This window comes from Pipra filicauda, unplaced genomic scaffold (genome assembly GCF_003945595.2).
Source record: "Pipra filicauda isolate LSUMZ 115617 unplaced genomic scaffold, ASM394559v2 scaffold33_size4404698_pilon, whole genome shotgun sequence".
NCBI lineage: Eukaryota > Metazoa > Chordata > Aves > Passeriformes > Pipridae > Pipra > Pipra filicauda.
The window spans coordinates 4,236,408-4,264,100 of record NW_024104465.1 but is presented as its reverse complement, the minus strand read 5'-3'; the positions used below and the strand labels follow the sequence as shown (position 1 = coordinate 4,264,100).

General features: G+C 56.1%; 2 protein-coding genes across 4 annotated transcripts in view; one reads left to right on the top strand and one right to left on the bottom strand.

Moving 5' to 3' along the window:
- Nucleotides 1-254: 254 nt before the first annotated feature.
- On the top strand, nt 255-26,495 carry ACACB (acetyl-CoA carboxylase beta). Of its 2 annotated transcripts, XM_027711260.2 has the most exons (53): nt 255-403; nt 1,104-1,516; nt 2,866-2,998; nt 3,435-3,573; nt 3,812-3,921; nt 4,077-4,158; nt 4,627-4,725; nt 5,007-5,116; nt 5,370-5,480; nt 5,646-5,855; nt 6,196-6,366; nt 6,625-6,786; nt 6,984-7,147; nt 7,788-7,938; nt 8,019-8,122; nt 8,816-8,897; nt 9,471-9,616; nt 9,697-9,847; nt 9,982-10,116; nt 10,592-10,738; nt 10,845-11,033; nt 11,343-11,443; nt 11,526-11,614; nt 11,693-11,817; nt 12,269-12,382; nt 12,465-12,578; nt 12,962-13,051; nt 13,153-13,271; nt 13,512-13,649; nt 14,081-14,180; nt 14,272-14,379; nt 14,559-14,615; nt 15,204-15,245; nt 15,337-15,552; nt 15,638-15,793; nt 16,111-16,314; nt 16,805-16,960; nt 17,497-17,619; nt 17,900-18,169; nt 18,474-18,571; nt 18,736-18,856; nt 19,040-19,150; nt 19,662-19,805; nt 19,890-20,010; nt 20,175-20,271; nt 20,448-20,544; nt 20,787-20,922; nt 21,229-21,406; nt 21,884-21,996; nt 22,533-22,687; nt 22,913-23,083; nt 23,677-23,813; nt 23,943-26,495. In XM_027711260.2, the coding sequence occupies exons 2-53, from the start codon at nt 1,113-1,115 to the stop codon at nt 24,067-24,069; spliced, it is 7,128 nt and encodes a 2,375-aa protein (XP_027567061.2). In that variant the 5' UTR covers nt 255-403; nt 1,104-1,112; the 3' UTR covers nt 24,070-26,495. The 2 variants fall into 2 exon arrangements, with proteins under 2 accessions (XP_027567061.2, XP_039240128.1); XM_039384194.1 differs by lacking the exon at nt 255-403 and having other exon boundaries at nt 1,208-1,247.
- The window catches only part of FOXN4 (forkhead box N4), a 17,225-nt gene continuing 15,142 nt past the window's right edge, over nt 25,611-27,693 (bottom strand). For both annotated transcript variants that reach the window (XM_027711264.2, XM_039384195.1), the window contains exon 10: nt 25,611-27,381. In XM_027711264.2, the coding sequence (XP_027567065.1) occupies nt 27,131-27,381 (251 nt within the window). In that variant the 3' untranslated portion in view covers nt 25,611-27,130. The remainder of the gene's footprint in view (nt 27,382-27,693) is intronic.

Here is a 27,693-nt window from a genome sequence, read left to right as displayed (position 1 = left end):
GGTGGAAGGGGAGTCCCTGCTTCTCTCAGAGAGATAAACACAGGAGCTTGTCCTTTTCCCTGTCCCCATGACCAGGCACAGGGCCAGGGTACCTTTGTCCCCCAAGGATCGGGTGTCCTGGGCCCTCCCTCCCTCTTTCCACCCTCATCTCCAGCAGAAGTTTTCCAGACACGTTAGCGGGGAAATATTTGTGCTTGACGTGACTGTCACGTGTGAGACGCCACTGGAACACCCCGGGGGGGCCTGGGCCGTGCTTCCCCCGCGGAGTGGCCCTGGCAGCGGGTGGGATTCAGCCCGGGCGGGACAGATGGACACAGGGAGTGATCACTGAGAGCAGCGTGACCGGGAGAGCAGCTGGAATTGTCCATGTCGGTGTGAGGGGACACGCGGGTCGGCACTGATGGTGAGTGACCTTTCTCGGGGCTGAGGGGGCCGTGGTGGTTTTCACTCCCTGCCATCCCCAGTTTGATGGGGATGATCGACCTGACTTGTAGAGATTTGTGGGTTCCATTAAGGCCCCCCCATCTCTGAGGGGCCAGGCTGGGGGTGGTGGGGTGGCCTTGCTGCCCTCCTGAGGGTGCTGCCAGTGGCTGGGGGGTGGGAGGCCATGTCAGCCCCTCAGAGTGGGGCTGTGCCCCCATTGCCCCCTCACAGCTCCTCCTGCTCCAGTGGGTGCCCCCTTCATCCCTCACAGCTCCCCCTGCTCCTGTGCCCCTGTAGTCCCCTCACAGTTCCCCCTGCTCTGGTGCCCCCGTCACCCCTCACAGCTCCTGCTCCTGTACCCCCATTATCCCCTTACAGCTTCTACTGCTCTGGTGCCCTCATCATCCCCTCACAGAGCTGCTCCTGTGCCCCCATTGCCCCCTCACAGCTCCCCCTGCTCTGGTGCCCCCATTGCCCCCTCACAGCTTCCCCTGCTCTGAGCAGGAAAAACAGCTCTGGCTGAGCCTGTGGTCACCCTGGTAATGCCTGGCTTGGCACTGCGGGGGCTGTGGAGTGGGGAGGAATGGGGAAGGGGCCGTTGTGTTTGGGGGGTTACTGCCATGACTCCAGCTGATGAGGGGCTTGGGTTCTCCATGACTGAGGTTCTCCCCCTCTCCCAGGGCTGGTGAATGCTACTGGTTGCCCTTCTCCTGCTGCTTTTGGTGCTGCTCATTGGGGCCACAATGTCCAGCCTTCCATGCAAGGTGGAGGAGAAGCTGGAGCAGACCCCGGAGCAGTCTTCCACAGCTAAGCCTCCATCCCAAGTGAACCCCCCGGACCCCCACCCACCGCCAAGGGCCACCAAAGCCGTGGCCGGGGAGCAGGAGCAGCTGGCCGTGTACAACCCCGCTGCCCTGCGCCGCCCGGCCCTCGCCAAGTTTGTGCTGGGCTCCTTTGATGACAATTCTGATGACGAGGTGATGACCACGGCCTTCAGGGTGGGCCGGCGGCGCAGCAGCCTGGCTGGGGTGGGGGGCACCATCCCCGAGTCCCCCGCTATGACCACCTTGCTGGAGCCTTCCAGGGGCATCAGGTATGGTGCTGGGGCTGGGAATGCAGTGGGATGGCCAGGATGGCAATGGTGGATGCATTTCTCAGGGAACCTAGTACTAAAATTGGAGTGCACAAGCTTCTTGAGTCCCTCAAGTCAATGTCCCCCTCCAACTCCCTTTGGGGCAGAACCCCAGGGAGAGCCGGTGTCCCCAAGCGCTGTGTGACAGCAGCACCGTGTGCATGAGCGTGGCAACAACCAGGGCAGGAGGTGCTTCCCCAAAATCACTGTTTTGGATATCAAACAGGATGGAAGGGCCCCAGTCCTGCTGCCAGGGTCACTTTGCTTCTGCTATGGGGCGATGCTAAGACACTCCTGGTATTGTATGTGGGGAAACACATCCCTGCAGGACTGGAGTATGTGGGATGCTCCTGTGCTGTTCCTGCAAGTCTATGAAAGTAGCTCTTTGGTGTTTTTTGATGAATTGATGAGAACTAGATGAGCTTTGGGCAAATTCACAGTGACTTTTCCTGGTACTGTCAGGGCTGTGGGGCAGCTCTCTGCTGGTCTGCACCAGTCAGCTCCCATGGGAGCACAGCTGAGGGCCAGCAGGAACAACTGGAAACCAAGTTCTGCTGCCCAGCTCCTCTGGCTGCTCTGCTTGGGTTAAAAATAACACCTCTTTGGCTGTGGGGACGTGTTATGACACTACAGCCTGGAAGTGGCTCTTGCTGTGCTGGGTTTAGGGTGGGCTCACAGAGCTGCCAGCGCTATCCCTGCTGCTTCTCTGTGCTTCCACATACAAGGAATGTCCTTATGTCCTGCCTGAGTCATGTTATAGACAGGGTTGTTGTGGTTTTCAGGAGGGGATGGGCTTTGTGGTGGGTTCGGGGCTGAGGGAGGGCGGATAAACCTGGCACTGTCCGATGGGGTGCTCCAGCTACTCAGAAAATACCCTGAGTGCAGGCAGAGACTGGGACATTTGCCAACATCCCAGAGGGGTTTGCATGTATCCTCTTAAAATAAATGTGCCAAGTGCTACTTGTACAAAATCTGCTTGTCTGAGGGGGTTCCGGGGGTGGTCCTCCCTCCTTTGTTTATTTATAGCTCACTTATGGAATAACATCGAAATATCTGGCTGAGCTATGAGGGGGGATGTGAACCTGCTTTAGAATTAGAAGTTGCTTAAAACTGGGCAGAGCCATGGGAAGGCCCAAGCCTGGCTGCACCCCTCAGAAGCTGGGTGCTTGTGCCATGGGATTTGGAACATGCCCTGTTCAGCCTAGAGGCATGGCTGTGGGCTCACTGGGGTGGCTGTGGGCTCATTGGAGTGGCTGTGGGCACACTGGGGTGGCTATGGGATCAGTAACAGCCACCACATCCCACCGCAGGCCCAGCATGTCCGGGACACACCTGCCGAAGCCGGGCCATGAGCACAGGAAGATGGATCTGCAGCGGGACTTCTCCGTCGCCTCCCCGGCAGAGTTCGTCACCCGCTTTGGGGGCAACCGCGTCATCGAGAAGGTCTGTCCCCACAAGCCCCTGCCTGGAAATGGGGGGGGGGGGTCACTGCTTTTCACAGGGACACCCTTGAGCACTGCCCAAGAGTCCCATGTCCATTGGACTCAGACTGATGGCAGCCCAGGGCAGCCCAAAGCTGTTCATCGCCCAGCTTCTCATGGGCTGGGAGAGGGAACACCACGCAGAGGCTTTGGCTGGTGGGCACAAACAATGGCTGAAGTCCCATCCTTGGTTATTCCCCAGACATAGAGATGCTGCTGAGGAGCCTCCTCCTCTGCCAGGATGTACTGTCAGGAAGTGCCCGGTTAACACATCCACCCTACTTTGCCTCACACCCATCGCTTGTCCCCTTGCTGCCGTCCCTGGGGGCCATACTTCCAGTCCTGCACCCCAGCAACAAGGAGAAGGTCCACCCTGCCACTCCCTGTCCCATCCCCAGGTCCTCATTGCCAACAATGGCATCGCTGCCGTGAAGTGCATGCGTTCCATCCGCCGCTGGGCATACGAGATGTTCCGGAACGAGCGCACCATCCGCTTCGTGGTCATGGTCACCCCTGAGGACCTCAAGGCTAACGCAGGTAATTCCTGGAAGCATCCCAGGAGGGAAGTTCCCTGCCTGGGGCTGAGTGGGGGCAGCTCTTTCCTGCCTGGGATGTGAGGAATCTGCATAGCCCAGGGTCACAGACTTTCCTCCTGTGCAGTCAAATTTGGGAGGAAATAATTTTCCTCCCCTCCAGCCTCGCCGGGGTGGAGGATTTGAGGGGGAGGTGCAGCTCATGGGACTGGCTCCCAGCACCCCCACGTGCTGTCTTGCAGAGTACATCAAGATGGCAGATCACTATGTGCCCGTCCCTGGTGGGACCAACAACAACAACTACGCCAACGTGGAGCTGATTGTGGACATTTCCAAACGGATCCCAGTCCAGGTAGTGGCCACTCATGTGTCTCCCACTTCTTTGCCAAGGGAAGCTGCTGGGCAGAGGGGCCACCCCAAAATGGGTGATGTCCCTGTGTGCTGAGGAGCTGGGCACAGCGTGTGGCCAATGGGTAACATTCCCAATGCTCCATCTCCATGTGCCAGGCGGTGTGGGCTGGCTGGGGACATGCCTCGGAAAACCACAAGCTGCCAGAACTCCTGCAGAAAAATGGGATAGCTTTCCTAGGTAAGGTCTCACTGCTTCCCTGTCCTGGAGGGAGCAGCAAGTGTTGGGTTGGTGTGTGCACACGTTCTCACTCCCAGGGACACTGCACTGGGAATGCCCCTTTGGTGCCTCTGGCATTCCCACCCTGCAGAGTGGCAGACCCCAGGCTGGTTTCCTGCAACGTTCCCAGGAATCCCACTGTTTTCTGAGTTTTCCCTGTAATTCTGATGCAGTGTTCATGGAGGAATGTTAGGTGGGAGTAAACCTTATGGGATTCCCAGCCAGGGTCAGCCTGGGCTCCCCTTGGAGAAGGGTTGAGCTCCATCCTGAACTGGGCAGTAGGTTTGGGAGTGTTTCCCATGCCTCCGCTCCTTGCAGGAGGGCTGGTGGTGCTGACTCAGTGGGGAGCAGCTCCCTGCAGCCTCCATATGATGGGAATGGGCCTATAGGGTTGGGCTGAACCCCTCACCCCTTCCCTCCTCTCTGAAGGTCCCCCCAGTGATGCCATGTGGGCACTGGGGGACAAAGTCGCCTCCACCATCGTGGCTCAGACGCTGGAGATCCCCACGCTGCCATGGAGTGGGAGTGGTAAGAGCCCCTCACAGCCCCCACATCCTCCCTGCTCCCCCACTCCCTCTCCCTGCCTTTCTTTGCCCCCTGAACAAACACCAAGATTGGGGTGGCTGGCTGCAGGTATTGGGGACCCCACTGCAGCTGTTGGTTTGGGCAGAGGGGTTTCTGGAGATGGGATGCATGGAAATGGGAAATGGTGTGTGCCAATGCAGAATCCCCAGCATTCTGGGCACAGCCAGGATGCCCCACCAGCTGTGCCACCCTGGGGGTGACCATAGCTCTGGTCATGCCTACAGGTCTGATGGCCCAGTGGTCTGAGGAGGATGAGAAGCATCAGCAGATGATCAGCATCCCCCTGGAGACGTACGCACAGGGCTGCGTGAAGGACCTGGAGGAAGGCCTGGAGGTAACACTGAGCCCATGGGCAGCTGGTTGTCTCTTGCCCACCGTGATTTCTCCTCAGAGCCTGCCTGCCCTGGCCCTTGTGGCCTCCAGCACATGTGACAGTGACACAAGTCTGTGGCAGCAGCAGTTTGTCACTCTGCATGGCAGTGGCTTGGTGCAATCCTGCTCAGGGATGTATGGAGCTGTGTGGGCTGTTGGGGTGGTGGTTTGGGGTCCAAAGCGCTGTGGTCACTCCAGCCCTTGTCCCTCTTCAGGTGGCCATGAGGATTGGCTACCCACTGATGATCAAGGCAGCAGAAGGCGGTGGGGGCAAAGGCATCCGAAAAGTGGAGGCAGCAGAGGAATTTGGTGCCTGTTTCCGTCAGGTAAGAGGTGCCCAGAACCCACATCCTTGTCCCCATCCCACCCTGGGGCACACAGCAGGTCCTGCTCCCACCCTGGGCATCTCCCACTTTCTTCCTGAACTCTGCCTCCCTCCTGGGGTGAATTCTGGGGGGTGATGGCAGAGCACAACCCTCTCCCCGCTGCAGGTGCAGGCGGAGGCGCCCGGCTCGCCCATTTTCCTGATGCAGCTGGCGCAGCACGCGCGGCACCTGGAGGTGCAGGTGTTGGCCGACGAGTATGGCAATGCCATCTCCCTCTTTGGCCGCGACTGCTCCATCCAGCGCCGGCACCAGAAGATCATCGAGGAGGCGCCGGCCACCATCGCGGCCCCTGCTGTCACCAAGGTCATGGAGAAGGTGGGCGGCCTGGTCTTGGGGCAGCACGAGCTTTTAGTGGGAAACTGAGTGGTCTGGTTCTTGCTGGGTTTATTGGGGTTTTAAGGAAGGGAAGGACCCCCGAGCCCAGCAGGGACTCCCTGTCCAGGGTGGTCAGGCACTGTAACAGGCTTCCCAGGGCAATGGTCACAGGCCTAAGCCTGACATAGTTCAGGGAGCATTTGGACTCTCAAGCACAGGGTGGGATTTTTGGGGTGTCCTATGCACGGCCAGTGGCTGGGTCAATGATACCTGTGGGTCCCTTCCAAGCCAGGGTCTCCCCTGATTCCCTGATCCCTGCGGGGTCTCCCCTGTCCTGCAGTGTGCCGTCCGCCTGGCCCAGATGGTGGGGTACGTGAGCGCGGGCACCGTGGAGTACCTGTACAGCGAGGACGGGAGCTTCCACTTCCTGGAGCTGAACCCGCGCCTGCAGGTGGAGCACCCGTGCACGGAGATGGTGGCGGATGTGAACCTCCCAGCGGCTCAGCTGCAGGTATCTGCACACACGGGGAAATCCAAGGTGTGTTAGAGGATTTAGTGATTTAGAGAGGAGTGCTGGGCTGGAGCCTGGCACAGGAAACCTGTCCCATATATCAGGATGAAAGGCACAAGTGGAAGTGATGTAGCATCCTTTTTTCTCCTATGGCATTTTCTGGGAGCTTTGCATTCAAATCACCTATCAATGTCTCCCAGTGTTAATTTTGATGCTGAAGTCTTGCTCTGGCAGCTCAAGCCCTTGTTTCTCACACAGATCGCGATGGGCGTTCCCTTGCACAGGATAAAAGACATCCGGGTGCTGTACGGGGAGAGCCCCTGGGGGGACACCCCCATCAGCTTCCACAGCCCCACCAACCCCCCCGTGCCCAGAGGCCACGTCATTGCTGCCCGGATCACCAGCGAGAACCCCGAGGAGGTGAGCTGGGGTCGGGGCCTCGCGCACCAGCCCCACATGTGGGGACAAGGGGACCCTGCCATTTGTGGGGTTGATCTGGGCATGGTCCTCCCCAGCCAGACAATGTTCATGTGAGTTCCCCATGTGGGTTCCCCTTCCCTGTCTCACTGCATGAGTCTCAGTCCTAGTTCCTCCATCCCTGCTCTGTCTTGGCTCAGGGTTTCAAGCCCAGCTCAGGGACGGTGCAGGAGCTGAACTTCCGCAGCAGCAAGAACGTCTGGGGGTACTTCAGTGTGGCAGCGGCCGGGGGGCTGCACGAGTTCACTGATTCCCAGTTCGGGCACTGCTTCTCCTGGGGAGAGAACCGGGAGGAGGCCATCTCGTGAGTGTGGCAGGATGTGTTGGAGGGGGTGGTGTCCTCAGGAAGAGTCACAATCAGCGCATGAGCTGGAAAAAGTGGCTTTTATCCAAGGGGCCCAGAACAGTGCCACTGTGCTGAGCAGCTGGCTTGTGCTGTCAGGGCTGTCTGGCCAAAGCCAGAGTTTTTAGGACTGTGGTGGTGCTATGGCCCCAGTTTATTAACCTGATCCTCAAGGACACATGATAGTGATGTCCTGAGCATTGCTGAGTGCCTGGGAATGGCAGCGTCCATTCAGGAATTGAACAACATGTAGCGAGACCATCTTGAGTGTTTAAGTGTTTTATTAAGAGAATTCTGACTGTGGACCTGTTTCATCCAGGACTGTTTCATGACCAGGTTGGACAGGGCATTGAGCAACCTGATCTTGTGGAAAATGTCCCTGCCTATGGCGGGGGGGTGGAATGGGGGGTGGAATGGCATGATCTTTAAGGTTCCTTCCAACCCAAACCATCCTGTGATTCTATTCTGTGAAGGTGCCCAGGGCTCAGGAGCTCATCACCTCAGGAGCTCATCGTCCCAGTCCCCGTGGCTCCCCTGTTTCCTCTGCTGAAAGCCAAGTACTGTATTCTTGGTCAGTAATGGAGGGTTTTACTCCCCAAAGGAACATGGTGGTTGCCCTGAAGGAGCTGTCTATCCGTGGGGATTTCCGGACCACAGTGGAGTATCTGATTAAGCTGCTGGAGACAGAGAGCTTCCAGAACAACAAGATACACACAGGCTGGCTGGACCATCTGATCGCCGAGAAAGTGCAGGTGGGGCACATAGGGGTCTCTGGGGTCACCACTCCCCTCCTGGTCTAGGACCCAAACCCTGTTATTTTTGCCCCCCTCAGGCAGAGAAGCCGGACACGATGCTGGGGCTTGTCTGTGGTGCCCTGAATGTGGCGGATGCTGCCTTCAGGACGTGCATGACTGACTTCCTGCACACGCTGGAGAGGTGTGGGGTGGGGGCTACCCGGAGGGGGGCACAGGGAGTGAATGTCATGGAATGGTTTGGGTTGGAAGTGGCCTTAAAGACCATCTAGTTCCCATCTCCCTGCCATGGGCAGGGACACTTTCCACTAGACCAGGTTGCTCCAAGCCCTGCCCAACCTGGTCTGGAACACTTCCAGGGATGGGGCAGCCACAGTGGAGACCTGAGTGTTGCTCTCCTGGACCGTCTTCCTTCCATTTTTGCTGCAAAAGCTTTGCACGTCTAGTGGCAGTAGCTCTGTGAGAGCCAGGGATGGGGATCTGCTGTGACTCACAGCTCTGGTTCCTTTGCTATCACTCTGTTTGGAGAGTGGAAAAGATTTCCTGAGGCTGGGAAAACAGCTTTCAAGGGAAAGTGGCTTGGCTGATGCAGCTTGCTTTTGTTTTTGAATATCAAGGTTATTCCTCTGGCCTTGGAGGGTGCCCAGGCTCTCCCACACACCTTATCTGAGTGTTTTCCTAGTGCCTGGCCTCCCTCCAGATCCGTTTGTACATAGTGCTCATGTGGGTCATTTAAAGCTGACACTTGTCCCCTCCAGTCACTGTTGTTCCCTCCCATAGCCAGCTGGAAGCTTACATGTCCCAACAGCACCACTGCATCCCAACGCTTGGAGAGGCAAGGAATGCCGTGGTGCCTGACCCCTCCGCTGTGTTCCAGGGGGCAGGTGCTGCCAGCAGCCTCCCTGCTGAACATTGTCGATGTGGAGCTCATCTACGAGGGTGTGAAGTACATCCTGCAGGTGAGGACAGGGCTGTGCTCCCCCTGAACTGGCCACAGCACTTGCACAGGGACAGGGACCTATTTCTGCCCTCAGGGACAAAGGTCCTTTAAAACAGTGCAGCATAAAAATGGAGGTTAATAACCTCATAACCTTAATAACCTCATTTTAACTAGACAGTTTCATACACCCTGTTGCCTTAAGTTTATTAAAAGACTTCCTTTTCTTGCTTTTAAACCCAATTAGTTGAACTTCATGCAAAACTCCCTACTCACAATGAAAGCAGCAGGTGAGCCATGAGTTACACCAGCTCTGGGCTGTGAGTTGAACCAGCTCTGAGCTGTGAGCTAGACTAATTCCAGGCTGTGAATTGTACCAGCTCTGGGCTGTGAGTTAACCCAGCTTTGGTCTGTGAGTTAAACCAGCTCTTTGGTGCAGCCTGAGGAGGTTGCTGCCTCTGCACAGCCCCATCCCGTGGCACTGGCCCTTGCACGGAGTGCAGAGAGATGCTCCTCACTCTCTGCCACCCCAGCAACCCCCAGCCCGACCCTTGTGGTGTTTTGGGGTTGCACTGAGGGGTCTCCCTGCCCGCAGGTCGCCCGCCAGTCGCTGACGACGTACGTGGTCATCATGAACCACACGCACATCGAGATAGACGTGCACCGGCTCAACGACGGCGGGCTCCTGCTGTCCTACAATGGCTGCAGCTACACCACCTACATGAAGGAGGAGATTGACAGGTACCCCCCTCCTCACAGGGCCCCATCAACCATCCCCGCTGACCCACAGCTGGCTGGTGACACCTTTCCCTCTCCTTAAGGTACCGGATCACCATCGGCAACAAAACGTGCACCTTCGAGAAGGAGAAGGACCCAACGGTGCTGCGCTCGCCCTCCGCGGGGAAGCTCCTGCAGTACGTGGTGGAAGACGGTGGCCACGTGGACAAGGGGAAGGTTTTTGCAGAAATTGAGGTGAGTTTTGCAGAAAAGCTGGAGGAGCAGCTGGGGGAACAGCAAAGGTGGAACCCACCCACGCTGCCGCGATGCTCGTGGGATCTGCAGCCTAGGGGTGCTGCTGTCACGCTTACGGTCTTACCCCCGCCCAGGTGATGAAGATCGTCATGACGCTGACGGTGGAGGAGGCCGGGCGAGTGCACTACATCAAGCGGCCGGGGGCGCTGCTGGAGGCTGGCTGTGTCATCGCTCGCCTCCGGCTCGATGATCCCAGCAAAGTGAAGCCCGTGAGTTTGCGGGGGCCCTGCCACGCTGCTGTCCCCTCCTGCCTGCTCCCAGCTGGCATCCCGGGAATGCACCCTGAGGGACAAAGTGAAGAAGCTGCCCTGACTGGGGCGACACGGGGATCCCCGTGCCTCGGGGGGTCATGCCATGTCCCTTAGCCAGCTGTGCTGGAGCTTAAGCACTGCTGCATGTGGATTGCTCTGTTTCAGTGTCCCACACGTGCTTACTCGGTGTGCAAAGGCTCACATACACTAAAAATGTGCATCTAAAGCACTAAAATCTCCAGGTTTTCTGCACGTTTAGCTTGATGAGGCACTGGCACAGCCATGAACCTGAATGTCAAGTGCTTCCTCTGAATCTAATGCAAATCAGACTGGAGGGGTCGTGCTGCTTCCTCTGGGGCAGCTGCAGCTCTTGGGGAGGGTCTGTCCCAGGTCAGCAAGGACAGGTCAGGCCACCTCCCTGTGCCCTCTCCAGGCGCAGCTGTTCACAGGGGGGCTCCCAGCCCAGCAGACCCTCCCCATCACCGGCGAGAAGCAGCACCAAGTTCTCCGCAACGTGCTGGACAACCTCACCAACATCATGAATGGGTACTGCCTGCCCGAGCCCTACTTCAAGGCCAAGGTGGGTGCCATGTGCCGGGTGTCCTGCCCTGCTGCCACGTGTTTGCCACAGCGGCGAGCCCAACAGTGCCGGTGGGAGCGGGCAGCACCAGCTTCTGCTCCCACAGGTGAAGGAATGGGTGGCACAGCTGATGACTACCCTGCGGGACCCCGCCCTGCCCCTCCTGGAGCTGCAGGAGATCATGACAAGCATTTCGGGAAGAATCCCACTGTCCGTGGAGAAGTCCATCCGAAAGGTGATGGCACAGTATGCCAGCAATATCACCTCGGTGCTCTGCCGCTTCCCCAGCCAGCAGGTGAGCGCCACAGGGGCTGCACCCAGCTCTGCCCCACTCCTTTTAACTGGAGCTTCTCCCTGAATTTGTGCTACCGAGATCTTAGGGGCGAGGGAAATATGTGTGTTTCTATGTGTATTTGTTTCTATCTGTGTATTTGTTTCTATCTGTGTCTTTGTTTTGTATTTATTTGCCACTTAGCATTTTTCACTTTGGGAGAAAAAGACCAAGGGAAAGGCTCCAGGTGCAGCAGCCCCATCCCCAGGGAAGGGGTGAGCTGGTGGCCTTGTGCCCCTGAGCCACCCCAGAGCCTGTCCCTTCTCCCCACAGATTGCCAACGTGCTGGACACCCATGCGGCCACGCTGCAGAGGAAGGCTGAGCGGGAGGTCTTCTTCATGAACACACAGAGCTTGGTGCAGCTGGTGCAGAGGTGAGCCCTGTGCTGTCTGTGACCCCCTGGTCCCTCCACCATGGCCACTTCCTTGCAGCACAGTGGGGTTTTTGGTCCCCAGGTACCGCAGTGGCATCCGGGGCTACATGAAGACAGTGGTGCTGGACCTGCTCAGGCGTTACCTGCAAGTAGAGACACAGTTCCAGCATGGTGAGGGCTCAGGGCTTTCTGGGTTAAGGCCTATGGGGCTCTGGGGGGCTGCAGGGCTCACCATGCCCTGCCCCACAGCTCACTATGACAAGTGTGTCATCAGCCTGCGGGAGAAGTGTAAACCCGACATGAACCCCGTGCTGGAGAGCATCTTCTCCCACGCCCAGGTGGCCAAGAAGAACATGCTGGTGATCATGTTAATTGTGAGTACAGCCCATGCCTGAGACTCCAGGAGCAAAGGCTAGTGGCAGGCTGCCTGTGTGCCGAGGCAGCTCTGTATCGCTGCAGGATGGCCACAGTTGTCACAGCCTTGTGCTTTATCCTTGAAATAGACACATGGGAAACAGCTTTTCTGCTCCTATGTTTAATGCATCCCAGGGTTTGGGGTTTGCATTCAAGTATCCATTCCTACCTCATTATCCCTTTATTTTGTCCCTTTATTTTAATTATCTCCCCTCTGTTGCATGGGTCACTTGGGTCAAAGAGCATCTTGCACTATTTTAGTGCCTTGGGTTTTATACCCATTGCCTGTGTGGGGTTGGGTTTTGGGATGAAGCCATCCCGTGCAGGATAAAGGCATCCCATGTGATGCTGGGGTTTGGGATGAATCCATCCCAGATGCCTGAGCCGAGTTGTGCTGATGTGGCCTTGCAGGACCAGCTCTGTGGCCGTGACCCCACGCTGACAGACGAGCTGACGGCCATCCTGCATGAGCTGACACAGCTCAGCAAGACCGAGCACTCCAAAGTGGCACTGAGGGCCCGGCAGGTCAGTGAGCACCCCGTGGTGCCATCCCAACCCTGTCCCCAGCCCTGTGCCCCTCACTCCAGCTCCACCTCTCCCCTCACAGGTGCTCATTGCCTCTCACATGCCCTCCTACGAGCTGCGGCACAACCAGGTGGAGTCCATCTTCATCTCTGCCATCGACATGTATGGACACGAGTACTGCCCTGAGAACCTCAAGGTTGGGAATTGTGCATTTTTCATGAGGGAATTCGGGTGGCTTTGGGGAGGGGGTCTGGCTGCAAGTGGTTTAATCTTAAAAATAGCCAAAAAAGCACTCAGAGCCTTGCTGCAGTGGCTGTGTGGAGCAGAGGAGGGGGTGCACTCCAGTGCTGCCAGTCTCCATCCCCTGTTCTACACTGCATTTGGCAGGGAACTGACATGTGGATCTGTGTCTGGCTCTGTCTGTGACCCCATGGTGGGTTGGCTGTCCCAGGGCATCCCAGTTGCCAGTCCTGCTCACCCCTCATTGAGGGACCCCTCTGGAACGTGCCTCCCCCATCCTGTGATGGGGCAAAGTGGTCCCGCTTCATCCTTGCCCTAAATTCTGCTTTCTTCCCCCAGAAACTGATCCTGTCAGAAACTTCCATCTTCGATGTGCTTCCCGTCTTCTTCTACCACACCAACAGGGTGGTGCGCATGGCAGCGCTGGAGGTGAGGGCTGGGGGGCTGCAGGGGGCACGGGGGATCTGGGGATGGCACAGGGGGGAGTGGGGGAAGCAAGGGCATGGTGGTACCTCCTGCATCCCCCTCAGGTGTATGTGCGGCGGGGCTACATCGCCTATGAGCTGAACAGCCTCCAGCACCGGCAGCTCTCGGATGGCACCTGCCTGGTGGAGTTCCAGTTCATGCTGCCCTCCTCCCACCCCAACAGGTACAGGGGTCGCGCTCCCCTGGGCATGGTTCTTTTTGCAAAGCTGTCGGGTTTGTACCATTCCCTCCATGTGAAGCACAGGGACCCTCAGCAGGAGCTGCTCACTGCGCTGTCCCGCTGCTGGTGGAGCAGAATGAGCTCTCTCCAGGCCAGGGGCCCATGTGGGACCTCCATGGTCCTGGTTGGACCCTGGAGAGGTGCCTCTCCCCTTGGCTGATAGCTGCTTTGCTCCCCTGGCAGGATGGCTGTCCCCATCAGCATTTCCAACCCTGACCTGGCCCGGCACAGCACTGAGCTCTTCATGGACAGCGGCTTTTCCCCCCCAAGCCAGCGGATGGGAGTCATGGTGGCCTTCAGCAGATTTGAGGACTTCACAAGGTGAGGGTGCAGGGACATGCCTGGCTGGTTTCGTGCATTTTGGGTGCCACTGTTGTTGTTGGAGAGCAAAACAGGGTGGAAGAGCTGCAGCTGGGCAGTGCCTGAGGCAGCTCCAGTTCCCATCACAGCTGGAGGCTGGGTCTTCTCAGTAGGACAGTTACCTGGTGGGGACATGATGTGGCTTTTGGGGACATGTGGGACCTGGCTAAAGCTTACATGGCCCAGGTTAAACATCTCTGCTCATTACACAGCAGCACTCAGAGCTGTGTTTCATGAGCTGTGGGTTTGCCATGGGCTGGCGGAGCTGGCACACACCCTGGGCTGTTGTGCTGGTACCTGTGTCCCTGCCAAGTGGGCACCTGGTGCTGTCCTCTCAGGCAAGGGTGGGCACAATGTGCTGTCTGGTCACCCCATCCCTGCTGTTTGGGCAGGAACTTCGATGAAGTGATCTCCTGCTTTGCCAACTCTCCGTCGGAGAGCGGGCTCATCAGCGAGGCACAAGCCACCATCTATGAAGAGGAGGATGCCAAGGTGGGCACAGTGCTGCTGCTGGCCCCCCCAGGTGGTGCTGGTCTGGCAGTGGTGCTGCTGGTTGGGGCTGACTGGTGGATTTTGTTGCCAGAACATCCGAGAGGAGCCGATCCACATCCTCAACATCGCGCTTTGCTCAGCTGACCATGTGGAAGATGAGAAGCTGGTGCCCATCTTCAGGGCCTTTGCCCAGTCCAAGGTCTGTCACTGGGGCTGGACCCCCTTTCTGCAGAGCCTTCAAGCTGGGGCACTGTACCCCATGGCACTACCTCATCTCCACGTGGGGGTCACCAAAATGCTATAGCTTGGGTTTTGTTTGCTCCCTTGGTGGAGATGCTTGTGCTCCCGTGACTGGTGGAATCTTCTGTTTCTGTGTAGAAAAATATCCTCGTGGACTGTGGTCTCCGGAGAATCACATTCCTCATTGCCCAGCAGGTGAGTGCAACTGAGCCTCCAACATCTCTAAATACCTTATACAGCACTGAGGGATGGATGAACCCATTGTGCATTAGGAGCTGGGAATTAATTAATGAGTGATTCAATAGGTGATTTATCTCCTGTGTCAGCCTTTATGTAGCTCATATCTCCAGTAATGTGGTTCCTGCAGGGCCACTACATAGCTTTAAGCTGCCTTTAAAAGGCATCATAGAATCATTATAAAGTCACAGAGTGGTTTGTGTTGGAAAGGACCTTAATGCACATCCCATTCCACCCCCATGCTATGGGCAGGGATACCTTCCACTATCCCACGTTGCTCCAAGCCCCATCCAGCCTGGCCTTGAACACGTCCAGGGATGGGGCAGCCACAGCTTCTCATCAGGGCAACCTGTGCCAGGGTCTCCCCACCCTCACAGGGAAGAATTTCTTTCTAAAGTCTAATCCAATTAATTCCTCCTAGCCCTTTTCCCTTTGGGGAGTGAAGCCTGCAAGGTTTTTCCCTTTTAATGAATCCACTGAAAATCAGAACAATCCTCTGCATGCCAAGGACTGTTCATGTTATCCTCTCTCTCCCTTTTTTTCTAGAGAGAATTCCCAAAGTTTTTCACGTTCAGAGCCAGGGACGAGGTAAGAGTGGGTGGGAGCAGAGCCCCGGTGCTGCTGGCTCACCACCGGCTCAGTGCTGGCTCACCACGGGCTCATGGCCGTGCCGGGGCAGTTTGCAGAGGATCGGATCTACCGGCACCTGGAGCCGGCGCTCGCCTTCCAGCTGGAGCTGAGCCGCATGCGCAACTTCGACCTGACGGCCATTCCCTGCGCCAACCACAAGATGCACCTGTACCTGGGGGCTGCCAAGGTGCGGGCGGGCGCCGAGACCACCGACTACCGCTTCTTCATCCGCGCCATTGTGCGCCACTCCGACCTCATCACCAAGGCAAGGCGGTGCCGGGTGTCCCTGGTGGGCATGTTTCGGGTGCAGGGGTGGTCTGGGCACCACTGAGCTGCCTGGGCCACCACAGGAGGCCTCCTTCGAGTACCTGCAGAACGAGGGTGAGCGGCTGCTCCTGGAGGCCATGGATGAGCTGGAGGTGGCCTTCAACAACACCATCGTCCGCACCGACTGCAACCACATCTTCCTCAACTTCGTCCCGAACGTCATCATGGACCCCTCCAAGGTGTGTTCCTCAGGATTCTGCCTCCTGCTATTTACGCGTTGCTGATCTGCAGACGGGAGGTTCTGTCACCCCTGTGCTCAGTACCACTGCAGGGATGGGCAGCCAACCCACAGCTGTTTTCCTCCCCCAAGTAGAGAGGCTGGATGTCAGTACCAGGCTGTGGGGATGGGGAAGAGGGAAGGGGCTCTCCAAAGCAAATCCAAAATAGCTGTTTGGGGTTGAGGTGCAACAGGGCTGTTCCAGCCCTGGCATTGTGCACTTGCGGGCAGTGCTGTCCTTGGAGCCACCAACCCATCCGTGTGCCATCCCATGCCCAGATCGAGGAGTCGGTGCGCTCCATGGTGATGCGCTACGGCAGCCGCCTCTGGAAGCTGCGGGTCCTGCAGGCTGAGGTGAAGATCAACATCCGCCTGACACCCACTGCCACCGCCATCCCCATCCGCCTCTTCCTGACCAACGAGTCCGGGTACTACCTGGATATCAGCCTCTACAAGGAAGTGAGGGACCCTAGCACTGGCAATGTGAGTAACCACAGCTCCAGCTGCAAGAACCCGGCCATGACTGCCTGAGCACTGCTGGCTATGGCAGAGCTCTGGGGGGCTTCTGCAAAACTCCTTGTGCATCTGCAATGCTGGTCTGTCCAGAGCCCCCAGACTTCCAACGGCATTCCCAGGACTGGTCTGGTTTCACTCCCCTCTGTCTGCATCCAGTTGAGTTCCCCATGGTCATACTTTGCTCCAAAATGTTCTGAGCCCCATTCAGTTGTACTCCTTGGGGTGATGCTGGTGCATGGTCAGACAGTTTTGGGTCTGGGAGGTGAAGGTTATGGTGTCACTGCTACTTGCAGCACAGCAGTGTGACACTGACCCCTCAATAGCAAAGAGTGGGGTGGAAAATCATGCTTGGGACACAGGCACAAGCACCTTGGCCAGGCAGAGCTCAGGAGTGCTCCAGCAGAAGACTCACCATGACACTGGGAGAAGGCAGCCAACACTCTGCCCTTCTCCTCAGATCATGTTCCAGTCATATGGAGACAAGCAGGGGCCACAGCATGGAATGCTCATCAACACCCCCTACGTCACCAAGGACCTGCTCCAGGCCAAGCGGTTCCAGGCACAGTCCTTGGGCACCACCTACGTGTATGACTTCCCAGAGATGATCAGGCAGGTGAGTCTGGCTGAGCAGAAAGAGCTCTGAATTATTGCATTTGTTCTTCGACCTCACCCTTCCTAAATATTCCCATCTGGGGAAAAGGCCCCCCTCCCCTGACCTAGACAATGAGAAAAGGAAAAGAGCCCAAACCGCAACATTTTTGGTTATATGAAATATTTCTAAACCAACTCCTAGTTCTTGGAATTCCTGGCTCTCCCTGCCTGTGGCGAGGGTTGGAACTAGGTGGTCTTCAAGGTCTCCTCCAAACCCAAGCGATTCAAGGATTTGATGATTCTTGCAACTTGCTGTGGTTGCACTCATGGAGGATGTGAACCAGGAGGCCTCATGCAAGGAGGGCTGCAGCACTGGGGGCCTCTGACACAGAGTTTTGCTCCTCCCAGTTCCAGTCACCCCTCTGACACAGAGTTTTGCTCCTCCCAGTCCCAGACACCCCAGTCCCAGGCTGCTGCAGTAGTGTGTCTGTGCTGGGCAATATCCCAGGAGCTGCCTGGCCCCTGCACCAGCTCATCCCAAGCACTGTGTCTCTGCAGGCTCTCTTCAAACTGTGGGGCTCCTCAGAACAGTACCCCAAGGACATCCTGACTTACACTGAACTGGTGCTGGACTCACAGGGACACCTCGTGCAGATGAACAGGGTCCCTGGAGGGAATGAGGTAGTGGGGGATGATTTGAGAATGGGGGGGGAAGCAGGTGGGAATGACTGGTGGCTCAGTGCATTTAAAGCTCAGGAGATGCTCCTCAAGCGTCTTGTCTGTTGGTTAATGCACCTGCAGCTCAGCCCCATGTCTCTTGGACATGGCACTCAGTGCTCTGGTCTAGTTGACAAGGTAGTGATCGATCAAGGTTGGACTCCATGATCTTGGAGGTCTTCTCCAACCTCAATGATTCTGTGATTCTCTGGAGAATTCTGTACCTTGTGCTGTTTCGGGGCAGGTGGGGATGGTTGCTTTCAAAATGAAGCTGAAGACCCCCGAGTATCCCAAAGGCCGGGACATCGTGCTCATCTGCAATGACATCACATACAAGATCGGCTCCTTCGGGCCCGAGGAGGACCTGGTGTTCCTGAGGGCCTCGGAGCTGGCACGGGCTGAGGGAATCCCCCGCGTCTACATCGCTGCCAACAGCGGCGCCCGCATCGGCTTTGCCGAGGAGATCAAGCAAATGTTCCAGGTGGCCTGGGTGGACCCTGCCGAGCCCTACAAGGTGTGTGGGCACCTCCCCCCCGCAGCACAGAAAACAACGGAGGACTTAGCTGGGGAAGGAAGGACCAGGGCTAAATTGGGACATCAAGCTGTGGGATCAGAACGGGGAGTGAGCTCACACCCGCGCCCAGCACCACAGGGACGGTTCCTTCAACTCTCCCCAGATAAAGCTCTGTCCAGCCCTGGTCCCTCAGCCACTGGTGGTGCTCAGTGGGGGCCCGGGGTGGTTTTGGAGAGGGGCCATGTCCCTCATGAGTGTGTGCATTGGGTGTTCTGCAACTCATCCTCCTGCTCTTCATTTTCAGGGGTTCAGGTATCTGTACCTGACTCCCCAGGACTACGCAAGGATCAGCACTATGAACTCGGTGCGCTGTGAACACGTGGAGGAAGGTGGTGAGTCCAGGTGAGCCCTGGTATCCCCTGGGTTGCACAGAGACACCTCAAGCCCTGCCCTATATCCTGCCATGATGCATCTCCCAGCTCCTTGCTCAGCATCCTGACAGACACATTACACAGGTGAGTTCTTCCCTTGCTCCCACCCACACCATGGCTCTGCTTTCCCTGCAGGTATGTCCTCCTGGACATAATCGGGAAGGAAAATGGATTTGGGGTGGAAAACCTGAGAGCTGCAGGCACCATTGCTGGGGAGTCCTCCCGCGCCTACGACGAGATAGTGACCATCAGCATGGTACTGCTGGGGCCCCTCCCCTGCTCCTCCCCTCTCTCCTGCTCGCTTTTAAGGTGCCTCTGGAGGGGATAACAGGATGCAACAAGGATCAGATCCCTTCAGAGCATCCTTCTCCAGGTGTTTGTGATCCATCCTACACCCTCTGCCCCCAGTGACCCCACGTGTCCTTGTGTGTGTGCCCAGGTGACCTGTCGTGCCATTGGGATTGGCGCCTACCTGGTGAGGCTGGGCCAGCGTGTCATCCAGGTGGAGAACTCCCACATCATCCTCACGGGTGTCACGGCTCTCAATAAGGTACTGAGTCCAGCTGTGTGTCCTCCATGGCACTGTCCCTCACACCGCTCCCTGTGTGGGCTCCTTCCCTGTCCCGTGGGAAAAGGTGACATCTCCCTGCTCGTCATCTCATGGGACCTTGTCTGGAGGAGCTGCAGCTGTGCTGGTCTCACTGAGCAGGGAGACCATGTCACCCCACAGCTTTGCAATGTTGTTTTAGGGACCAGGGCATCATTCCTGGGGCAGGGTGGGATGGATGAGCTGCCTCAGGGACTGTTGGGCTCCAGCCCCAGGGGCAGGACCCATCTCTGAGCAAAATCACGCTGGTTTGAGCTGATTTCAAACCTGCTGCACTAAACCTGTGCACGGAAGCAGGATCCCTTCATTTTAACATCAGCCTGTACAGAGGGGGAAATTCAGCCTCAGACCAGAGGCAATGTGTCTGTGCAGAGGTGTGGATTAACAAACAGAGCAAGGCAGCAGCTCCTGTGGTGGCAGAGCCCCATCTGTTTCTGTTGGTAACTCTGTGCAGGTGTTGGGCCGGGAGGTTTACACCTCCAATAACCAGCTGGGAGGAGTGCAGATCATGCACAACAACGGCGTTTCCCACGTCACCGTCCCAGATGACTTTGAGGGGGTCTACACAATCCTGCAGTGGCTCTCGTACATACCCAAGGTAGGAGGGTGCTGCAGGGTGGTGATGTGGGGGATGTTACCCCATGACTGGCTGGTGACCTGCCCTTTGGGGTCTCCCTTGCAGGATAACCAGAGCCCTGTGCCCGTCACTGCCATAAGTGACCCCGTTGAAAGAGAAATTGATTTTATCCCTTCCAAAGTCCCCTACGACCCCAGGTGGATGCTGGCAGGGAGACCCCATCCAAGTAAGTGGGGGCAGCCCAAGACCTTTGCAACACTGCTCCCAAAAATAGCTTGCAGGTGCACTCCCCCTGTCCTGGTGCAGAAGGTGTTCTTTTCCATGGGTTGTGCACAGGGAGCCCTTCAGTGCTCACCCTTGCACCATTCCATGTTTTCCTGTGCTCCACAGGTCTCAAGGGGGTCTGGCAGAGTGGCTTCTTCGACCAGGGCAGTTTCATGGAGATCATGAAGCCGTGGGCTCAGACAGTTGTGGTTGGCAGAGCGAGGTACTGCCGGGAGCAGGGGACAGAGCCTGGGGCAGGGAACCTGAATGTGTAGCCAAGCACACTAGAGCCCTGGCACTGCTCTTGGGATGGTGGAGGGGGGAACAGCTCTGTAGTGGGCCTGGGGTGCAGCATGGAGGGGAAGTGGCCTCTGCTGAGACCACCCTGCCTTGCTGCAGGCTGGGGGGTCTCCCTGTGGGTGTCATCGCTGTTGAGACCCGCACTGTGGAGGTGACGATCCCTGCGGACCCCGCCAACCTGGACTCAGAGGCAAAGGTGTGTGGGGAGACCTTAGTGAGGCCAAGCAGCACCTGAGAGGAGGCTGGAGGGGAGAGCAGGGAAAAAGCTTAGTGGAATTCTTTGGCATGTCTGGATTTTTCTTAATTCTGGTGAAATCAAGGGTGCTCGGTCAGTTTGTATCCTTTCAGCTATTTCACACCATGTGCTGCTGATCTACAGTGTGGTGTGCTGGGAAGAACTGGCACATTCTCAGAGCTGCTGCTCACTGTCTTTTCCAGATAATCCAGCAGGCTGGGCAGGTCTGGTTCCCAGACTCTGCCTTTAAAACAGCCCAGGCCATTCGGGATTTCAACCGGGAGCACCTCCCGCTGATGATCTTTGCCAACTGGAGAGGCTTCTCCAGCGGCATGAAAGGTATCCATGCTTGGTATGCCCAGATTCCCATGCTGTGACATACTGCCAGCACCCTTGCCATCCCACGGGGTCCTGGGCTGTCCCAGCCTACCAGGGTTCTGCCTACACCACCCTGGGATATGGGATTGGGCTGGGGCATTGCAGGATCCAAGTCCCAGAGGTTGGCAGCTCCCTGCTGGGCTGGTTTTTGGGAGCTTGTTTGTATCTCCAATAGAGAAGGTGGCTTTGGGCAGCTAGAGGAGGCCGGGGCAGTGGCCTGGCCATGGCAGTGGTGTCACCCAGCCACTGAGTCCCTTTGGCTCTCAGACATGTACGACCAAATGCTGAAGTTCGGCGCCCTGATCGTGGACAGCCTGCGGGATTTCAGGCAGCCTGTGCTGGTCTACATCCCCCCTCACGCAGAGCTGAGGGGGGGCTCCTGGGTGGTCATCGACTCCACCATCAACCCCCTGCACGTGGAGCTCTACGCCGACAAGGAGAGCAGGTCAGCACCCCAAACACGTGGGTGTCCCCCACAGCCCCTGTGCGGGGAAGGGAGAGCTGGGGAATGGGGGCTGCAGAGCCACAGTCCCCTGGCAGGGACCTTCTGCCACTTGAGATATCTGGTTTTAACCCTTTCAAAGCCATCAGTGACAAGTTCCAAGGTTCTTGCAGAGCAGCGTGGCAGGTGTCATAGAATAATGGAAAGGTTTGGGATATCCCCAAGGTGTCTCCTTGGAATACCCTCCTGCCTCCAGCAAAGGCTGTGGGCGAGTAAAACAGTTCTGCAGTCAGGAGGCCTTTTCTCTAACCTGCATGTTGGAGTGAGCTGTGAGTGGCAGGGTAGACAAGAATCCCACACTGGAAGCAAAATCCTTTTAGGTTTTCTCTCCCTAATCTTCAGAAAAGAGAGCTGCCTCTCTTTTCCCAGGATTTATTCTCTATGAAGAGCAGTCTCTGCTTTACCAAACTTTCCTTTCAGGGGAGGCATTTTGGAGCCTGGAGGAACAGTGGAGATTAAGTTCAGGAAGAAGGATTTGGTGAAGACCATGAGAAGGATTGATACAGTCTATACCAAGCTTGTTGAGCAGATGGGTAAGGGGAGGGGATTTCAGGACATTGGTGGTGGTAAATTAAAAAATGAGGCTTAAGCACTATGATGGCAATCACCAGGAAATCCTTTAGTGTTCCTCTGGGAAAATTCTTCATGGCTTTTCTGATACCATGCCTGCCAAGAGGCTATGGTGGTACTTTAGAACACCTGTATCTCCTAGGGCTGGGGCTGAGGTCTTCTCTCATGCTTTGAGATGAAGAATGGCAATGGCCATGCTGAATTCTACCCAATGCATTGGGTGGTCCTTGCCCCCATGTCCCTCCATCCTGCCACAACATAGTCCCACAGAGTCCTGCAAATGCCACCTCCCTTCTCTTGTGGCAGACACCAAACATGGTATGACCCCTTCGTGGCCACAGCCTCTGTGGCTGGGCTCTGGTGTAACTGTGCCAAAGCAAAGGGACACGGCACCCCGTTTCCCAGTGGGAGTGACTGATGTGGCAGCACAGAGGGACCACAGATCCCGCGGTGCCTGGGATCCCACCGCTGGGACTGCTCAGCACTGTGTGTCCCCCAGGCAACCCCGAGCTGTCGGAGGCGCAGCGCAAGGAGCTGGAGAAGCAGCTGAAGGCGAGGGAGGAGCTGCTCCTGCCCGTGTACCACCAGGTGGCCGTGCGCTTCGCCGACCTGCACGACACCCCGGGCCGCATGCAGGAGAAAGGAGTCATCACGGTGAGCTGGAAGGACACCAGGCCAGGGGAAGGGCTCGGGGCAGGGATTTCTGCGGTAGCGGCACAAAGGCAGGAGGCAAATCCCCTCCCGAGGGTCTGCAGCTCCCTGCACTGCAGACTGTTCCTGCCCCTGCACTGCCCTCTGCCCTCGATCCGGAGCTATGGGCGAGCACATCGGCTCCTCCTCCTCCTGCAAAGGCAAACCCGGCTGTGCCTGTTCCTGCAGGACATCCTGGAGTGGAGGAATGCCCGCTCCTTCCTCTACTGGCGGCTGCGGCGGCTGCTGCTGGAGCAGGGGGTGAAAGCGGAGGTGCTGAAGGCCAACAGCGAGCTCAGCCACATCCACATCCAGTCCATGCTGCGGCGCTGGTTCATGGAGACGGAGGGAGCTGAAAAGGTACCTCCTGCCCCAACCTCCTGAGACACCCTCTGGGCGTCCCAAGGGCTCTCACCTTGCTCTCCCATCACTCAGATATTTTGGTGGTGCCTCCTTGAAGGTTTTAATATATGAAGGTAGTGTGTCCGGGTGGGCAGCTGAGCAGCCCTGAGGCTGGGGATGTCTCTCCAAATTAAGTGACCCCAGCTGGGTGCTGGTGCTCAGCAATAGCAAGGTGGTCCCCAAATAAACACTTTTTACCATGACAGGGCTTCCCAGGGCAGATGAGAGACTTGGGTTCTTTGCATTTGAGCTGCTTTCAAATGACACACACATGTCGCTGTGCCAGTCCTGTTCTTGCTGAGCCAGGAAGTGATGACATGCAAAGGAAATGTGTTTTACCTTAACTTTTGGCATTTTAAACAGTTTGCAATGGTTTCAGACTGAACCTTTTACCCCGTGACTGGAACATGGCAGTGGGGGATTGTGCCATGCCATATGTGCAGGACTGGGAAGGAAATGCCCATTGCCTGGTTTTGAGGCCACAGGAGGAAGGGGGGGGCTCAGGCTGTGCAGGCAGCAGGACCCCCTGCCCACTGTGCTGCTCTCCACAGGGCTACCTCTGGGACAACAACCAGGTGGTGGTGGAGTGGCTGGAGAAGCACATGCAGGAGGATGACAGCACCCAGTCAGTCATCAGGGAGAACATCAAGCACCTGAGGAGGGATTACATCCTCAAACACATCCGCAGGTGAGGGGCCATGGGAGCTGGGAGGAGGAGGCTGATGCTGATCCCTGGCATGGGAACAGCAGGGGGTGCAGAGAAGGTGGTTCTTCCTTCAGCCTCCCAACCAGCTGCCCTCTCCCATCTGCCTTGCAGCTTGCTCCAGGCCAACCCCGAGGTGACCATGGACTGCATGGTGCAGATGGCCCAGCACATCACCGGTGCCCAGAAGGCCCAGGTGGCCCATCTCCTGTCCACGGTGGACACAGATGACCCCTCCTGAGCCAGGGCTGGTGCTGCCCAGGGCAATCCCTGTGGGGCAGGAGGAGCACCAGGACACAGCCTCACCTCCCCTCATGGCTCCTCAGCCCTGGAACTGAAGCCTTGGACTCTTCCTCACGTGCCTAAATAAAGGACACCAGTGTTTGTATTTTAAGCCATGGAGATGGTCTTGCCATCCATGCAGAGGCCCCTCTGGCACGGGGGTGTTCACCAGAGGGGCAACTTGGCAGAAGATAAACTTGTCCCAAGCCAAGCCTGGAGTCTGGACCTGGTGCAGAAGTTGGTTTTAATAAGAATCTAAGATCTTTTGCTGTGTTTTAGTTGCAAAGCCTGGCCCTGATCTTTAAAACAAACACCAGGTCAGACACATGTTATGAGACTGGACAGAGCTGGAGGTTCAAACCTACTGGCCCAGAGGCCACAGGGAGCAGGACAAAGGAGCTGCCCAGGCACCAACACAAGGAAATGAGCATCTTGTGAGCAGCAGCCTCAACTGATGGTTTAGAAACTGGGAGGAGCAACTTGTCTTGTCTTTCCCCTTGTTGGAGGGTGAAGAGTAGATGAGACTGCGAGTAGCTGATGGCCAGAAACGTCCTAAGTGAGCTCATCTGGGAGCTGTTGCAGTGGGAATGTGAAAGGATCCACCACTGACTGAACCAACTGTTCCTCTCACCCATTTCATGTCCTTTCTGGCTTCTGTGGAAGATGGAGAAGAGGGAGGACACAGCTCCAGGTGCTCCTGCCTCAGTGACCTGGTTCCTCCTCTGAAGCACAGGAGGGTAGAAGAGCTCACGGGGTGACTTGTCACCTGCCTGGACCTGTACCTTGCTTCTCAGGTGGCCTTTAATCATCTTGGTCATGGAGAGGACATTTGAACATGTGCTTTCCAGTGCCTCTGGCTGTGTCATTTCACCAGCACAGGGTTATCTTTGGCTCACAAAGGAGGAGCAGGATGGCGGTGGAAGATGGGACACATTGTTAAGAGCAGTTCTGGTATTGTGAAGGTGGACAGCTCCCTGGTCATGCCTGGGCTGGGGGTCCCCCGGGATCTATGGGAGGTCTCCCTGTCCTGGGGTGGGAGTAGGAAGGACTTTGTGAGAAACTTCCTCGTTTGAAAGGTGTCACTGCTGATCCTCATGCACAGGAGCCAAACCAAGGGCAATAAAGTGGGCTCAGCTCCAGGGAAGGATTCCTGACCTCTGTGTCTTCTGTCCTTGTACAAACGTGGTGGATCTGAGCAGGGGCTGGTGCCTCTGGCCCCTTCCTGTGGCACAGGACCTGTTTGGGTGTGGAGCAGCTCTGAGCATCCCTCCTGCCAGCCCCTGCCCCCACACCAGAGCTTGTTCAGGGATTTGGCTACAGAAGGTGTGAGGAACAGGGTGCACCAAATACCTGTAAACTCCTACTCTCCTGGAGGATTTGAGCCAAGGATACACCTATAGAACTGTGACTGTAAAGGGAATGAATCTTGGGAAAGCCCAGCATGGCAAGGGCTCCCTGCCACCAGAGCAGTTATCACCCAGCACATCCAGTGACCCAGGCTTAGTGCTAAGAAATATTTATTTAAAAAACACAGACATCATAGATGACGCCAGTCACAGCAAATGATCATCAATCACATTGTCCTTGAGCAATAAATTATGACGTGGAGCATCCTACCCTTGGGAAGAGGTTTCCACGGATGGATGTGCTGGGAGGATACAGGCACAGTTGTTTTCTATCCCCTGATCTTCACAGAAGGGACTTTCAAGAAAAAAGATGCCCACTGGGTCACTCCAGCATCCTGCACCCTCCAGGTTTAATCCATGGGTGGGGGTGGGAGAGAGGAGCCTGTGAGCACCTGGATATGACACTGGAAAATTCTATTAATGCACAGGAACAGACAAAACCTGACATATAAATATCACTGTGGTCACAGAGGTATAAGTGGACTAAATGCTAAATCCCAACTTACTTTCAGATGTTTCATCACATTTTTGCAGTATATGTTACCAAGAACAAAGCAGGGTTTGAAAGTTTTTTAAAAAGCTACATTAGAATCAGTTTTTCTTTGTTAATTAGGAAAGACAGACTATTATGAATGGTACAGTGACAATATTTGGTCTCTGAATTTTTTTAAAAAAGGAGTTTCACAGTATCAAAAGTGCTTATTAAAGTAATGTAGTGTAAAGACTGATGAGCTGGTTGTATTTTTGATGCTGAATAATTTAGTGGCTGTAAACCAGGGTACTGCAGCATTATAAAACTTGAACAGTGCTCAATAATTTCTTTTCTCTTCATGACAATAAATATAAATAAATTTACAAATAGTAATACTGCCTAGCACAAGAATAGACAGAAGCACAATACACAAGACTATAAACAAATCTATTTCTTTTAAAAATCCTAAAAATAGGCATAATTCCTAAAATCTTCTAGCCAGTTTAATAGTTCAGTAGTACCACTTCCCTCAGGGGTGAGGACTTTGTTTTTAAATCTAGATACAGCAGCTGTCTGCTATGGGGTTGAGTTTTCCTCTTTAGTATTTTTGCTCCTTTTTCCTACCTCAGAACAATAAATTAACAACAGTTAAGTCAGAAAAGTGTTAGTGGTGCAAACGTCTCCAGGGACTGGGTGAGGTCTTTGTTCAACAGCAACAGGGATTTGGCAAATTAAGAGAAAATGATTCACCAGGTGCATGATGAACCATTTTGGGCTCCAACTCGGTGCTGACCAGCCCGTTGACTCTGTTGGCTTTTGCGAAGGTGGTGACCAGCCAGCTCCAGCAGATCACGGGGGAGATTAAATGTATTTCTCTTAACTGGGTTACTTTTAGCTCAGTTCCATTCCAGTGAAAGTACCTGCTGCCTGCTGCCTTCCAGGTCCTTCTGGAGAGCTGACCAGCCCCACAACACAAGTATCTGCGCCCCTTCCTCAGGGTTGCCACAGGTGAAAGTGGTTCTACCAGTCACAGTCTGATTTATTTTGGCCTCTCACGCTGTAAGTAGCCGACACATCCCAAGTGTCTGCAGGAGGAGCTCTCATTGCTTCCAGGTGTTGGGATCTGTGGAAGGGTGCAAAGCTCAGAGCAGAGGGATGGGTTTGTTGCCTTGGGGGGTCATGTACTGAGCAGCTGCCACGTTGTCCAGGGTGGTGTAGGTGGTGTAGAGGCCGGTGACCTGCAGGTCTGGGAAGGAGCGGTCGCTGCTGCTGGACACGGGTGTGAGGCCGGGGGTGCCCAGGTCGCAGTCGGAGAGGTGCAGAGGGGACGTGCTGAAGGCACCCAGGGTGTCCAAGCTGAAGCTCTCGTCCTTCATCTCCTCCCATATGTTACCTGGAAAGGATTAAATCCTGATCACAGCAGGACATCCCACACCCCTGGGAGCTGTGTGTAGGTCACCCTCTTCAAGGATAACTAAAGGGCTTCACCCACTGCTCGAGGGTGGTACCACTATGGGGCAAGGGCAGCAAGTGTGTCTGTTCCCCACAAATCCTCTGGTTCCAGACCTTTCCAAGCAGCACCTATTTACCTGAGCTAACCACACGCCCAGGGACCACACCAGGCATCGCCATAAGCCAGGGAAGTTCTCCTTGCACACAAGGGGAACACCAAGGCACAAGCACAGCCCTGGTTTCCCATGGGCAG